Source organism: Lethenteron reissneri, chromosome 61 (genome assembly GCF_015708825.2).
Source record: "Lethenteron reissneri isolate LAM-NWPU_2019-01 chromosome 61, ASM1570882v1, whole genome shotgun sequence".
NCBI classification, from domain to species: Eukaryota; Metazoa; Chordata; class Hyperoartia; order Petromyzontiformes; family Petromyzontidae; genus Lethenteron; species Lethenteron reissneri.
The window spans coordinates 2932830-2948037 of NC_083839.1; the positions used below are offsets into that span (position 1 = coordinate 2932830).

The window sequence follows — 15208 nt, forward strand, 5'->3', positions numbered from 1 at the left end:
CAAGCAAGCAAGCGAACTTAATATAATGGATTAAAAAAAAAAACATTGCCTTTATATATTACAGCGCTCCACGCCATCTGTGATATCCGAGACGTGCAGCTGATGGGTAAAAAGAAGAAAAAAAAAACCCGCTCCCTTTGTCCGCCGTGAGATTTGCCCGCTAATCTCAGCCCGGGTGCCACGTGCCGCTCCCTTTCCTCCCACGGCTTCATCATCGTCGTCAGCCACGGCCGATCTACCACTGGATTGATGGCCTCCCCAACACCGCTGCCATATGCCAACGACCCACGTTTAGTAATAATACGCAGAACACCTGCACATGATCCGATTGCATCAGTCCGTTAAGACTACACCCGTAAAAGGGTTTTTTTTAGTTAAGGATTTCCAACGAAGGCTGAAACGGTATGAAAAATAAGAATAGATTTTACCCTTTCTGGCACTAAAACAGTTGTATTAAGATGTTCAAACACCAAACAGAAATTCTAGATTTGAAGCTTTCGTGACTGCAAGGATTCATACTCTTAGTTTTTTCGGTAAAACTAAGAGTACCAAACAGAAACCTTTTGCAAGGAATCCAGTCTGCAATTAACCACACATTTAAAGCGTTCGTGACTGCAGGGATTCATCTTCTTGGTTCTTTCGGTAAAGTCACGTAGAAGGGAAATAATAAAATAATAAAAATAAAACATAATAAAATAATTTTCACAACGTTTCGTCTCCTCGACAGACCTGTTCTCCACCTGAAGACGGCTGCTTGCGTTGTGGCCGAAACGTCGTGAGAATTATTTTATGATGTTTTACTTTTATTATTTATCATTTCCATTCTACGTGACTTTACCGAAAGAACCAAGAAAAAGAATAGATTTTATACTTTGTGGCACTAAAACAGTTCTATTAAGATGTTCAAACACCAAACGGAAACCTTTTGCAAGGAATCCAGTCTGCATTAACCACACACACACAAAATCCACGCGACCACGAACAGAGAGAGAGAGAGACATCCAAACTCAAAATATACAGCAGCAGCAGGCGTCATCTAAGGGGGGGGGGTAGGTGGGTGGGTAGGTGCGTGGGTGGGTAGGTGGGTGGGTGGGGAGGTGGGTGGGTGGGTAGGTGGGTGGGTGGGGAGGTGGGTGGGTGGGTAGGTGCGTGGGTGGGTGGGTAGGTGGGTGGGTGGGTAGGTGCGTGGGTGGGTAGGTGGGTAGGTGGGTGGGTAGGGAGGTGGGTGGGTGGGTAGGTGCGTGGGTGGGTGGGTAGGTGGGTGGGTGGGTAGGTGCGTGGGTGGGTAGGTGGGTGGGTGGGGAGGTGGGTGGGTGGGTAGGTGGGTGGGTGGGTGGGGAGGTGGGTGGGTGGGGCACCACACGCGGCCACAGCTTCAGATGTTCGACCAGAAGTGCTCCCTCGATGACGGCCTCAGGATGCTGGTGACGCCCGTCACCGCCTCCGCTCGGAATTTTGAGAACGCGAAAGGCCATGCGTCGTCACCCCCCACCCACCCACCCGCCCGCCCACCTCCCAAAATATATAAAAAAATAAATAGCACAGCAACAACAGCAACAGAGAGATTTGACTGGATTCTCAAATCAATTACACTGGTCAACACACTTTTTCTGGCATAAGGTATTCCAACGGTTTTAAGGTAATTTTGGGGTGCTGATTCCAAATCTGGCATCAGTTTTTGTCTATCACATATCAAATATTGCATTTTCAATAAAAACTGCAGAAGAAAAATATTAAATAAATGTGGATATCTAGATAAAATGATATTATAAACACACTATCCTAAAAATACAGCACCATATTTTAACACTACAGCGGTCACTGACTCGCAACAACTTGCAATCACAAGCGACAGAGTTAATTTCGGGTAAAATCAATGAAAATGGGGTATGCCGATAGCATAAAAATGAGATGTGATAGAGCAAACATAAAATCAGATTTGGAATCAGCACCCTGAAATTAGTCTAAAACAGCTGCAAAAGTCCAGGCCAGAAAAAACATGTTTTTTTGTTGACCAGTGTTATATATATGTGTGGAGCGGGATTGATCTATCTCTTTAAATATCTATTTTTTGCAAAAACCCACATTGTGATGTTGGCCACCCAGGTTTCACGGCAGTAGTCCCGTGAAAGGGAATAAGCCAACATAATGACCTCATTAAAAAAAAATGTTCACGTTGCCAGAGAGAACAACAACACAGAGGAGAGGACACGAACCTCCCACGCAGCGACTGAGGTTTTACTGAATTCCCACGGGGCACTCGTTAAAAATGTGTGGCGCGAGCAACGATTCGACACGGGGCAAAGGCATATAGCCCAAAGCAGGCATGACTGCGAGCATCTATCCAGGCCGGTGCGGTGGTACGAGTGCGTGGGGTGGGGTGCGATGTGGCTTACAGCAGAGGTCCCCAACTCCCGGGCCGCACAGCAGCACGAGGTGAGAGCGGTGAGTCCACGCGTGGAACCCGCCCCCATTGTTTTATTATTCACCACTTTGGTCCGCGCCTCTTGCCCGCACTGCGCAGTGTCTCAGCCACAGTCCTGGTAAGCCCACAAGCTGCTAACCCCTAGCCAAAATTGAGTAAAAAAACAAACGTCGCCAGAGTGCTTCTTTGAAAAGGGGGAAAGACCCAATGATGACCCCCCTCCATCCCCGGTCCGTGAAAAAATTGTCTTCCACGCAACCGGTCCCTGGTGTCAAAAAGGTTGGGGACCGCTGGCCTACAGTGCCGTGCCTGGCCGTCTTTGTCTCCCCATGCGCTGACGTGTCGCGCACGATCAGGTTGAGTCGACGGAAGGAGGGAGGGCCCGGGAACCGGTTTGGATGTTCGCCACTGATGTTAGCCGTGAACGGGAATCGAACTCGGGGCACGCCGGGTTCATAGCCGCTTTCACTTCGGAGCGGACACGGTCCACCTCGTTCAGGGCCAAACACACGTACAAAGGTCACCCGTATAGCCTGTAAGAGACTGTTGGGGCAAGTGCTGTTAGCGAGCACCTAGGAAGGCCGGCACGGTACACGGGGTGGCCAGGACCAGGCCCGGCCGCCTTTGTCTCCCGAGTGGCGATGTTCAAACACCACTAATTTGAGGTTGAGTCGACCTAGGAGAGGCCCAGGACCCGTTCAGATAATCGTCACTACTGTTGGCTGAGAGCGGGAATCGAACTCGGGTCGCTGCGCTTGAAGTGTCGTGCGCTAACCGCTGCACGAGCACTCCCCAGGGATCCACACACACACACACCTCCACACTGTCAAACAAAAAAATGTGCTATCCTGTAAGATCACAAATTAATTTCCGCACGAATCTTCACAATCGACGTGTTAAATCACGAGTCTGTTTGGTAATACTGGCTGCCTGCCTGTACCCGCATTGATTTGAAGATTGTGTTGCCCAGATATTCAAGGCCTCAAATGGACTTGCTCCACCCGACATTCTTGGACCTCCCCCCCCCCCTTCGGCCACGGATGTTCCATCAACATCGTGAAGATCTTCTTGGTTCTTTCGGTGAGGTCACGTAGAATGGAAATGATAAAATAATGAAATAAAACATAATAAAATAATTCTCACGACGTTTCGGCCACAACGCAAGCAGCCGTCCTCAGGTGGAGAACAGGTCTGTCGGGAAGACAGAGTATTCCACCTGAGGACGGCTGCTTGCGTTGTGGCCGAAACGTCGTGAGAATTGTATTTTATGTTTTATTTTTATTATTTTATTATTTCCAATTCTACGTGACTTTACCGAAAGAACCAAGAAGATGAATCTCTGCAGTCACGAAAGCTTTAAATCGAAATCGTGAAGATCCTCAGAGTGTGCGTCGCTCACTGCTGTCACCACGGCCTCTATGACTCGTACTCGTGGTGGTGGTGGTGGTGACGGTGCCTTTGCAATCGCGGCACCTTAGGGGCCGTCCATAAATGACGTCACGCGATTTTGGACGATTTTTGACCGACCCCCCCCCCCGTTCGTCACACGGCGTCACAAAAAGTCAGACCCCCCCTCCCTCAAATATGACGTCACAAAGCTCTGCCCCCCCCCCCCCCCCAAAAAAAAATGCTTCAAATCGCTTTAAACTATTGTCATTGTAGTGCGTATTTAATGTGGCGCTGCACTCTGATGTTGTAGGAGAAAACATTTATTAAAAAGTCGATTTTACTAAGTAGAACGTGTTGTCTATATTTATTTACAGTTGCTCATTTTGATGTGACGTCACATTTCTCAACCCCCCCCCTCGTCACACATAGTCACAAATGTCTGACCCCCCCCCCTCCCCAGGTGCGTGACGTCATTTATGGACGACCCCTTAACTCTGTAACTCGTTGCTCCATTCGAGGCCACGACTTCCGAATCTCGACTCTAAATGTATCTGATGAACATGGTTTTCTCTCTCTCTCTCTGCACGGCTCGGGCTGGAGCACGCCATGTACCACACACGTGTCGGTGATGTGCGCGTCTTCTTCGAACGCTGGGGAGCCGGACAAGCCCCTCTCTGCACCAGCGTGGACGGCACCCTCGTGGTGTTCACCTTCTGAAGCGCTCGCTCGTCACCGTGGCGTGCGCGATGACCACCACCACCACAACCACCACCACCACCACAACCACCACAACCACCACCACCACAACCACCACCACCACAACCACCACAACCACCACCACCACCACAACCACCACCACCACGTGGCTTTTCTTTCGCGTTGTGTGCGGTGCTTTTAGCGCCACAGCGCGTGGATTTGTAGCGTTTGTTTTCATTTGTTCGCTGGTGACTTTGTGTGTTTCATATCGAAATCGCCTCCAGTGCTTTTGCTGCTGGCGGCAATAAAAGTTGTTTAAGAGTCAAAGTCTTTGGTTAATATAAAACATCTTTCTTATGACGTTAAACTATTTTCTTCCATGTCATAGCGCCTTGAGAACGATCGTATGAGGACCGCTTGATTACACTTTTATTATTATTAATCTTATATCTCGGCTCCGACACGATTATCTAGGGTGAGAACGAAGATTAGTCCGTCATTTCTCAAATGTCAGACTGCACTCGGACACATTTTCAACGGCTCGCTCGGGTCATTACAAAATTGACCCGGCGCTTACGCATCGCGCAGCCGTCCACCCGTGTTACGTTACATCAGGAAGATTCTGTGGGGGGGAGGGGAGGGAGGGTCTGAAGCGGTGTTTGGTTTGCTCACGGAATAGATTGACAAAAATTCGTAATTAATTTTCGAGTTAGATCGTAGGAGGCGGAATGCAGATTTCACGAGAACCCTCTAACAGCTGACGGTAGCCGGCAAAAAAAAATAAAGTTGTCAACGCCATGGGGAAAGAAAATACGCCGATATCTTAGGGTTTTCAGCGAATCAGAACGTCTAAAAGCGAGACGAACGCTTACCTTACATGTGTAATGTTACACCTCCACGGTTTAACGCGTAATAATCTAATTTGAGAAATCACAATTAATTGTGGCGAGCACCTACAGCACACGTCCGCCTTGGTACGGCGTCACGCCAATGCATAATTGGTCGCTTGAACGGAGAGCGTCGCCAAAAGAACGCACTTCCTTTTGCCCTGTCTCCCAATTCAGATCCTACGACGAGGCGTCACGTTCGCTGCGAAACAACTTCACAACATCTTCTTCGTTACAGCGACGCGCACGTGCGCTGAACTTCTTTGGCACCGTACGTAGACAACCGTGATAATCGGAGGTGCGGAACGGGGGGGGGGGGGGAAGGACAGTGAACGAACACACAAAAAATTAACCCGTAAAAACAAAGTTTTTCACTATAAATCCTTTATATGCGTGGCGGCTAGAGTCCTCTCGTCCTCTGGCTTGAGATGGCTGCCACCTATGGGTCAGATGATTGCCTGCCACCATTAAGCAATTGGTAATTAAATATTTAAAAAAAATGTAAAGTTATGGAAAAAAAATTTCACGAAAATAAATTGTCACGCACAACGAGTCTGTGTGCAAAATGTCAGCTCGATTGGATCACGGGAAGTGGGTTAAAAAACGACCGAAAGATTTGCGTGGTCGTAAGCAAGCAAGCAAGTGAACTTAATATAAAGGATTTAAAAAGCAGTTCTAACGAAATGAGTTCTCAATCTAGATGGTGATTTGAAAGTGCACAGCTACCAGCGGCTTCCTACTATCGGAAGGAAGATCGTTCCAGACGGCCGCAGAAGCGCGTCTGAGAGCGTTGCACGATACCGTGACCGCCGTTCTTTGTTCGATGGCCAGCCGCCAAAAGCCGCTGCGAGGATGTATTGATATTAGGGGCATTAAGGGTAGGATATGAATTGCAACCCATGTTATTATAGTTTAGCCAGGGAATGCGTCGTGAGGTCACCTTCTGAACGCATGACAGGGCAGCTGATTAAACTAAAACTAAAGTCACGTAGGTAATAAATTAAAATAAATTTAAATCACGACGTTTCGGAGGCAACACAAGCTTCCGTCTTCAGGTGGAACTGTCACAGCAAAATTACTGTATCAATTTTGCTGTGACGGTTCCATCTGAAGACGGAAGCTTGTGTTGCCTCCCAAACGTGGTGATTTAATTAATAAAAACATTTTTACCTACGTGACTTTACCAAAAAAACCAAAGAGTATAAATCCTTGCAGTCACGAAAACTTCAAATCTAGAATTAAAACAAACTATTTTATTTTATTTTCACCAGGTGTAAGGTCCCACTGAGCTCTTTGTATCGCACTTTTTCACAATCGACCTGGCTATCACATATGATAGCTCAACAAAGTGGCTTGTCATCGCGTGCACATTTATAGCAGCCAAATACTCTACACGCACGCACGTTGATTATAAACATGGAGGGAAAAACCGGAGAGGCCCGGAGAAAAATCAACAGATGTCAGGGTCAGGAATCGAACCACGACCTCCTGTGTGGTAGTTAACATCTCCTAGCCACTGTGATGATGATGAGAGAGAGAGACACGCAAACTCCAAATTTCCAGCAGCAGGCGTCAGCGTCGGGATTGAACCCACGACCTCGTGTATGGCAGGCGAGGTAGTTAACATCTCCTAGCCACCGTGATGATGATGAGAGAGAGAGACACGCAAACTCCAAATTTCCAGTAGCAGGCGTCAGCGTCGGGATTGAACCCACGACCTCCTGTATGGCAGGCGAGGTAGTTAACATCTCCTAGCCACCGTGATGATGATGAGAGAGAGAGACACGCAAACTCCAAATTTCCAGCAGCAGGCGTCAGCGTCGGGATCGAACCCACGACCTCGTGTATGGCAGGCGAGGAAGTTAACATCTCCTAGCCACCGTGATGATGATGAGAGAGAGAGACACGCAAACTCCAAATTTCCAGCAGCAGGCGTCAGCGTCGGGATCGAACCCACGACCTCCTGTATGGCAGGCGAGGAAGTTAACATCTCACCACTGTGCCAGCCACGTCGTGTACAACACACCACGCGAGCAATTATCCAGCCACACGTGCCAGGATTAACAGCTCGCGTTTAACGACTCAAGTCCTGCCAGCGGCACATCATAAACCGCGGTGTTTAATTAAAATTATATTTAGCGCCAAGATATTTTCATGATCATAATATTAATAAGATGATGAATATAAGGAGCTTGTTACGTGCATTTGCACGTCACTTGCAAGTCCAAACCGTGCATGCAACCGAATGTTAATGCCTCTATCATTCGAGTGGTCGAAAATTCAATCGCCGTTGTAGATTTCTGGGATAAAAAAAAAAGAAGCAAAAAAGGTTCGTGCCGATTCAATTAATCGTCGTGGTTTAAGAATCGATTCAATGTAAAGAAAAGACTTTGGTGAAGGGCATAAGCAGAGGGGACGTTTACTGAGGAGATGGAGTGATGAACTCGTAAATTACACTGGTCAACAAAAAAAAAACATGTTTTTTCTGGCCTGGACTTTTGCAGCTGTTTTAGACTAATTTCAGGGTGCTGATTCCAAATGTGATCTCAGATTTGCTCTATCACATAATTGTTATGCTATCGGCATACCCCATTTTCATTGATTTTACCCGAAATTAACTCTGTCACTTATGATTGCAAGTTGTTGCGAGTCAGTGACCGCTTTAGTGTTAAAATATGGTGCTGTATTTTAGGATAGTGTGTTTATAATATAATTTTATGTAGATATCCACATTTTATATTTTTCTTCTGCAGTTTTATTGAAAATGCAATATTTGATATCTCAAAAACCTGATGCGATAGACAAAAACTGATGCCAGATTTGGAATCAGCACCCCAAAATTACCTTAAAACCGTTGGAATACCTTATGCCAGAAAAAGTGTGTTGACCAGAGTAATTGCACCACGGACTTGCGAGGGGTGGCTGCGACTTGGAGAGGCCTTCATACAGCAGTGGACTGACCACGGCCGATGATGACGATGACGACGATGACGAACGTCTTTGGACGTACACCGCCCACACGACCGAACCACGGGCCTTGCTACACCCGGATGGGAGACTCCGCAGGATTGTCAGGTGTCATAGGCTTGATGCTGCGGTGCGGACAGACAGCCGGTGGTGGTACGACAACGACCTCTTGGATCTATCCGTGCGGATTAAAAAAAACTAAATCGAACGAGCCGACCGATCGATTGAAAAACGATCGAGCGACGACGGCGCCACCACTCACCGTGGGCTGAGATCGGAAAGCGCCGGTGACGTCGGCATGGGGATCTGCAGGTGGCACGGCTTCCTCCACGCGTCCGCGTCGCCGAGGTAACCACCTGGCATCAGCTGCTGCTGCTGCTGCTGCGCTCCGTGCTGAGGCCACTGGCGAGTCGGCTCCAGGAAGCACGGGCTCCGCTTCTGGCAACGCCACGCGTCCCCACCGCCACCGCCGCCACCGCCACCGCCACCACCGCCGCCACCGCCACCGCCACCCGTGGGCTCACGCGCCGGTGCCGTGGCCGTCACGAACGGCGGCTCGAACGACGGGCGCCGCACGTCCCAGCGCGGGCCGGAGCTGCCGGCGCGAGCCGACTCCGTCTGGGGGTCAGAGGGCGGCCGGAGCGTCCGCGGCGTGGGAGAAGGAGGAGGAGGAGGGGGGGCGGCAACGTTGCCCCCCGCGGCGGGCGGATGGCAGGAGCCCCACACCGGCGAGCGGCAGGGCGGCGAGGCGACGGGAGATCGGCCGTAGTTCAGCGGGCCGGTGAATGTCGGTGGCACCTGTGGGGAGAGAGGGGGCGGGGTCAAAGTTCGCTGGGGTCGTGGCCGTTCCCGACGCGCTCTGTGGGGTCGCGGCGACTATTGTCGACCGGCGGTTGAAATTGCCGCGATGATTCGGCGTTGCCGCGTTGTTCGCGAACTCGCCTCTGTCGGCGATTTTGGCTACCCGCGAATCGCATCTGGAAGTCTACGCGACTGCGTCGCGAGCGAGAGAGATGCGAGAAAGTGACGAGATAAAGTGACGATGCATGTCATCGTCATAATTTAAGGTGCATTTAAAAAAAAGTAACATTCAATACTTCAGAAGTTATTTGTATTTGCTTGAATATTATCACCAATTTTTCGCGTTATTATAATTGTCACGTATTTAAATTTTCTATTTCACGAGCATCTCCGGAACGTGTCCCTCGTCGCGAATAACGAGGGTATCCTGCACCACGTTGCCAAGGGCAGCTCTGGGCACACGCAGCGAAACGTTCTCTTGAGCCCCGGTAAACAAGTGGGCTTCGTCTGCCAGTAGAGGGCGATTACGTTCTCGGTTATTCCAATTAAGTAAATGTGCAAGTCCTTATTCTTTGGTTCTTTCGGTTGAGTCACGTCTAAAGATAAAACAATAAATTCAATAATAGCATATTACGACGTTTCGATTGCAACACAAGCAATCATCATCAGGTATAATGAAATGGCGACATAAAATCTAACCAGAAAACTACAGACAGACATATAAGCAGACAGACATCACCAAGATACATATCTGTCTGCTTATATGTCTGTCTATAGTTTTATGGTTAGATTCCTGCAGTCACGAAAGCTCCAAAATTAAGGGTGCAAGTACTTCTTTTCCTGTTTCCAATTGGCACCACGACGACCGGCGCCAACTCTCTTCCTCGGACGACGCCTGCTAAAGAAGATCACTGTGCCACGTGTCACGGGTCACACGGTGGCTCGGAGATTTTAACTACTTCGCCTGGTATACAGGAGGTCATGGGTTCGATCCGAGCCTGACACCTGTTGTATATTTGGAGTTTGCGTTTCTCTCTCTCATCGTCATCATCACGGTGGCTAGGAGATGTTAACTACCTCGCCTGGTCTACAGGAGGTCATGGGTTCGATCCGACCCTGGCGCTTGCTGCTGTATATGTGGAGTTTGCGTGTCTCTCTCTCATCGTCATCATCACGGTGGCTAGGAGATGTTAACTACCTCGCCTGGTATACAGGAGGTCATGGGTTCGATCCGAGCCTGACGCCTGCTGTATATTTGGAGTTTGCGTGTCTCTCTCTCTCTCTCCCCAAGGTAATGTAGATTTTTATCCGGGTCCTCCGGTTTTTCCCTACGCATTTAGAATCCACATGAGTTCAGAGTCTTTGGCTACTGCTATAATTTCCCACGTTGTGATAAGCCACTTCGTTGAGCTATCATTTGTGATTGCCAGCTCACTTCTGTATAGGTCAGTGGGCCTTACCTGGTACGAAAACAATAGTTAAAATTTCGATTTAAAGCTTTCGTGACTGCAGGGATTAATCTTCTTGATTCTTTCGGTAAAGTCACGTAGAAGGGAAGTAATAAAATAATAAAAATAAAACATAATAAAATCATTCTCACGACGTTTCGGTCACAACGCAAGCAGCCGTCCTCAGGTGGTGTTTCATTCTTCACCCGAGGACGGCTGCTTGCATTGTGGCCGAAACGTCGTGAGAATTATTTTATTATGTTTTATTTTTATTATTCTATTACTTCCCTTCTACGTGACTTTACCGAAAGAATCAAGAAGAACAATTGTTCAGTTTAATTTAATATATTTCCCACACCACCGATTTGCATGGTTGGCTGTGTACGGTACGAAATAAATACAACACACATACATCGGAAGTATTAACCAGGGCGGCCAGGGCCTTGAACCACAAACCCTCTACTTCGAGCGGTAAACACTCGGCCACGTCACTTTTGACTCCCACCTGGAGGGAGGCCGACGATTGACCGTTCAGGGTCCTCTCCCTCGAGAAGGACGAGTCCGGGGAGAGCAGGGTGAGTTCCACGTCGTCCAGATCCTCCTCTTCGTCCTCCACGATGGATGGCAGCTTCGCGTGCATCGATGCGCCCCGGTCTTCGTTGTGCTGCGGCGAGAGGACGGAATCCGACGCGCTCACGTCAAAGGCCACCGCAGGTAACTCAGCAGGCCCTCCTCCGTGGGTCACCGCTCGTGTCGATTAATGTCAGCAACACTCGCCACCAAGCTAAAACTAAAAGCTATTTTTTATTTTTTTTTACTTTTACCAGGTAAGGCCCCATCGCTCAGCGGCTACGTCGCTCTTTGTCGGAAGCGACCTGGCCACCGCAAATGATTAGCTCAACGAAGTGGGCTTATCGCGTGGACATCTATCGCGGACGAATAGTCTAAGCGCGCGTTTCAAAATGTGGAGGGGAAAACGGGAGGACGCGGAGAAAAATCCACGTGACCACGGGGAGAGAGAAAGAGAGAGACATGCAAATTTCAAATGTACAGGCGTCAGGGTTGGAATAAAACCCACGACCTCTTGCATACCAGGCGAGTGGGTTAACATCTCACCAGAACGCTATTCCCTTCTCCACGCTGGCTTGGAAGAAAAATACCCGATTCTCTTGTTGTTCTTCACTATGTATGTGTATGTATGTTGAACTTCTTTCACACTGTACGTAGCCGCCCGTGCAAATACGAGGATCGGGGGGAAGGACAACGAACTATGGGTCTATGTGTGAGTCTATGGGTCTCTGTGTGAGTCTATGGGTCTCTGTGTGAGTCTATGGGTCTCTGTGTGAGGCTGTGGGTCTCTGTGAGTCTATGTGTCTCTGTGTGAGTCTATGTGTCTCTGTGTGAGTCTATGGGTCTGTGTGAGTCTATGGGTCTGTGTGAGTCTATGGGTCTCTGTGTGAGTCTATGGGTATGTGTGTGAGTCTATGGCTCTCTGTGTGAGTCTATGGCTCTCTGTGTGAGTCTATGGGTCTGTGTGTGAGTCTATGGGTATCTGTGTGAGTCTATGGGTCTCTGTGTGAGTCTATGGGTCTCTGTGTAAGTCTATGGCTCTCTGTGTGAGTCTATGGGTCTCTGTGTGAGTCTATGGGTCTCTGTGTGAGGCTGTGGGTCTATGTGAGTCTATGGGTCTCTGTGTGAGTCTATGGGTCTCTGTGTGAGTCTATGGGTCTCTTTGTAAGTCTATGGCTCTCTGTGTGAGTCTATGGGTCTCTGTGTGAGTCTATAGGTCTCTGTGTGAGGCTGTGGGTCTCTGTGTGAGTCTATGGGTCTCTGTGTGAGTCTACGGGTCTCTGTGTGAGTCTATGGGTCTCTGTGTGAGTCTATGGGTCTCTGTGTGAGGCTGTGGGTCTCTGTGAGTCTATGGGTCTCTGTGTGAGTCTATGGGTCTCTGTGTGAGTCTATGGGTCTCTGTGTGAGTCTATGGGTCTCTGTGTGAGTCTATGTGTCTCTGTGTGAGTCTATGTGTCTCTGTGTGAGTCTATGGGTCTGTGTGAGTCTATGGGTCTGTGTGAGTCTATGGGTCTCTGTGTGAGTCTATGGGTATGTGTGTGAGTCTATGGCTCTCTGTGTGAGTCTATGGCTCTCTGTGTGAGTCTATGGGTCTGTGTGTGAGTCTATGGGTCTCTGTGTGAGTCTATGGGTCTCTGTGTGAGTCTATGGGTCTCTGTGTAAGTCTATGGCTCTCTGTGTGAGTCTATGGGTCTCTGTGTGAGTCTATGGGTCTCTGTGTGAGGCTGTGGGTCTCTGTGAGTCTATTGGTCTCTGTGTGAGTCTATGGGTCTCTGTGTGAGTCTATGGGTCTCTTTGTAAGTCTATGGCTCTCTGTGTGAGTCTATGGGTCTCTGTGTGAGTCTATGGGTCTCTGTGTGAGGCTGTGGGTCTCTGTGTGAGTCTATGGGTCTCTGTGTGAGTCTACGGGTCTTTGTGTGAGTCTATGGGTCTCTGTGTGAGTCTATGGGTCTCTGTGTGAGGCTGTGGGTCTCTGTGAGTCTATGGGTCTCTGTGTGAGTCTATGGGTCTCTGTGTGAGTCTATGGGTCTCTGTGTGAGTCTATGGGTCTCTGTGTGAGTCTATGGGTCTCTGTGTAAGTATATGGGTCTCTGTGTGAGTCTATGGGTCTCTGTGTGAGTCTATGGGTCTCTGTGTGAGTCTATGGGTCTCTGTGTGAGTCTATGGGTCTCTGTGTGAGTCTATGGGTCTCTGTGTGAGTCTATGGGTCTCTGTGTAAGTCTATGGGTCTCTGTGTAAGTCTATGGGTCTCTGTGTGAGTCTATGGGTCTCTGTGTGAGTCTATGGGTCTCTGTGTAAGTCTATGGGTCTCTGTGTAAGTCTATGGGTCTCTGTGTGAGTCTATGGGTCTCCGTGTGAGTCTATGGGTCTCTGTGTGAGTCTATGTATGTATGTTGAACTTCTTTCGCACCGTACGTAGTCAACTGTGCTAATCGAAGGTGCGGTGGAAGGACAACAAACTAAACACAAAAAGCAGTTGAAAAGAAATTAGTTTTCAATCCAGTTGATGAAAAAATGCGCAAAGCTCCAGTGGCCTTCTAATAATGGAAAGGAAGAGCTAATCCTATGCACAGGTTTACACAACAAATATTGGATGCATGATAGAACCACTAAAAGATGGATGTGGAAAGTCAATGGAATAATTTTCCGGACTGTTTCGTCTGAAATGAAGGCACTAATTAAAGGGGGATTTAAAAAAGAAAATTATCTGAAATCAGATTTGAACATTTGATGTTGTCTGTAGATTTCATTTCCCAGTTTTAATTTCACAATGTAAAAAAAAAAGATCGGACGCTAATTATACAATGTTCACAGACGTAAATTGTGAACGTGCCAAACATTTTCCTAATTTTCGATTTAAAGCTTTCGTGACTGCAGGGATTCATCTTCTTGGTTCTTTCGGTAAAGTCACGTAGAAGGGAAATAATAAAATAATAAAAATAAAACATCACAAAATAATTCTCACGACGTTTCGGCCACAACGCAAGCAGCCGTCCTCAGGTGAAGAACAGGTCTGTCTGAAAGACAACGTCTGAATTATGTTTTATTTTTTATTATTTTATTATTTCCCTTCTACGTGACTTTACCGAAAGAACCAAGAAGATTTTCCTAATTCTCCGAGTAGAAATTATTTCACGCGACAAGCGATGAGTAAAAAACGAAAACATTTAACGTGATCGTTCGTTGTCGTTTCTTATTCACCTGGACGAGTGAAACGAGGGTGACTGCGCACACTCTCAAACCGATGTCAACCGACGGCAGATTTCTTGTCCGTAACGTTCTCTGTTGAATCATCTTAAAATTCCCCCTAAAAATAACATTTCAGCTCCGCGGCACCGGATTTTAAATCTCGCCCGGGTGGGTGGGTGGGTTGGGTTTGGGTTGGGAGGCGAGGGGAGGTTTCGTCATTACACGGTTTGCGTTTCACATCAGGCAATTAACACCCGCATTCTAAGCCAATTATCTCCACGATGTGCGTGTGGGCTGGCGGAGACGAACGAAAGACGAGGTCTTGGAACGGGAAATTATGTTTTGAGATTTATGAAACATTGTAAAAAATAAAAAGATTAAATCTTTGTACGTGCGTGACTGCAAATGTGTGCGTGCATGCGTGTGTGTGCATGCATGCATGTGCGTACGTGTGAACGTCTGTGTGTGCATGCACGTGTTGTTGTAAGTGCACATCTGTGTGCATGAGTGTGTGTCTATGCGCGTATGTGAGCCTGCATGCATGTGTGGTTGCATGCACACGTGTGAGTGCGTGTGCATGCCTGTGCATGTGTGCATATATTATGGGCAGCGCTAGTGCAGCGGTTAGCGCGCTGCGCTATGAACCCGGCGACACGAGTTCGATTCCCGCTCACGGCCAACACCAGTGACGATTATCTGAACCGGTCCTGGGCCTCCCCTAGGTCGACTCAGCCTCAAATGAGTACCTGGTGAGGTGTGTAAACATCGCCACTAGGGAGACAAAGGCGGTCGGGCGTGGTGCTGGCCACCCACCCCCCTCGTGTACCGTTCCGGCC

The 15208-nt window shown here is 48.4% G+C and overlaps 1 protein-coding gene across 1 annotated transcript in view; it reads right to left on the minus strand.

Moving 5' to 3' along the window:
• The window catches only part of LOC133358245 (potassium voltage-gated channel subfamily H member 8-like), a 77663-nt gene that overhangs the window by 15965 nt on the left and 46490 nt on the right, over positions 1-15208 (minus strand). The window contains exons 13-16 of the mRNA XM_061576487.1: positions 11119-11277; positions 8899-9162; positions 8627-8802; positions 8427-8437 (exon numbers count right to left, since the gene is read on the minus strand). Of these exons, the coding sequence (XP_061432471.1) occupies positions 8427-8437; positions 8627-8802; positions 8899-9162; positions 11119-11277 (610 nt within the window). The remainder of the gene's footprint in view (positions 1-8426; positions 8438-8626; positions 8803-8898; positions 9163-11118; positions 11278-15208) is intronic.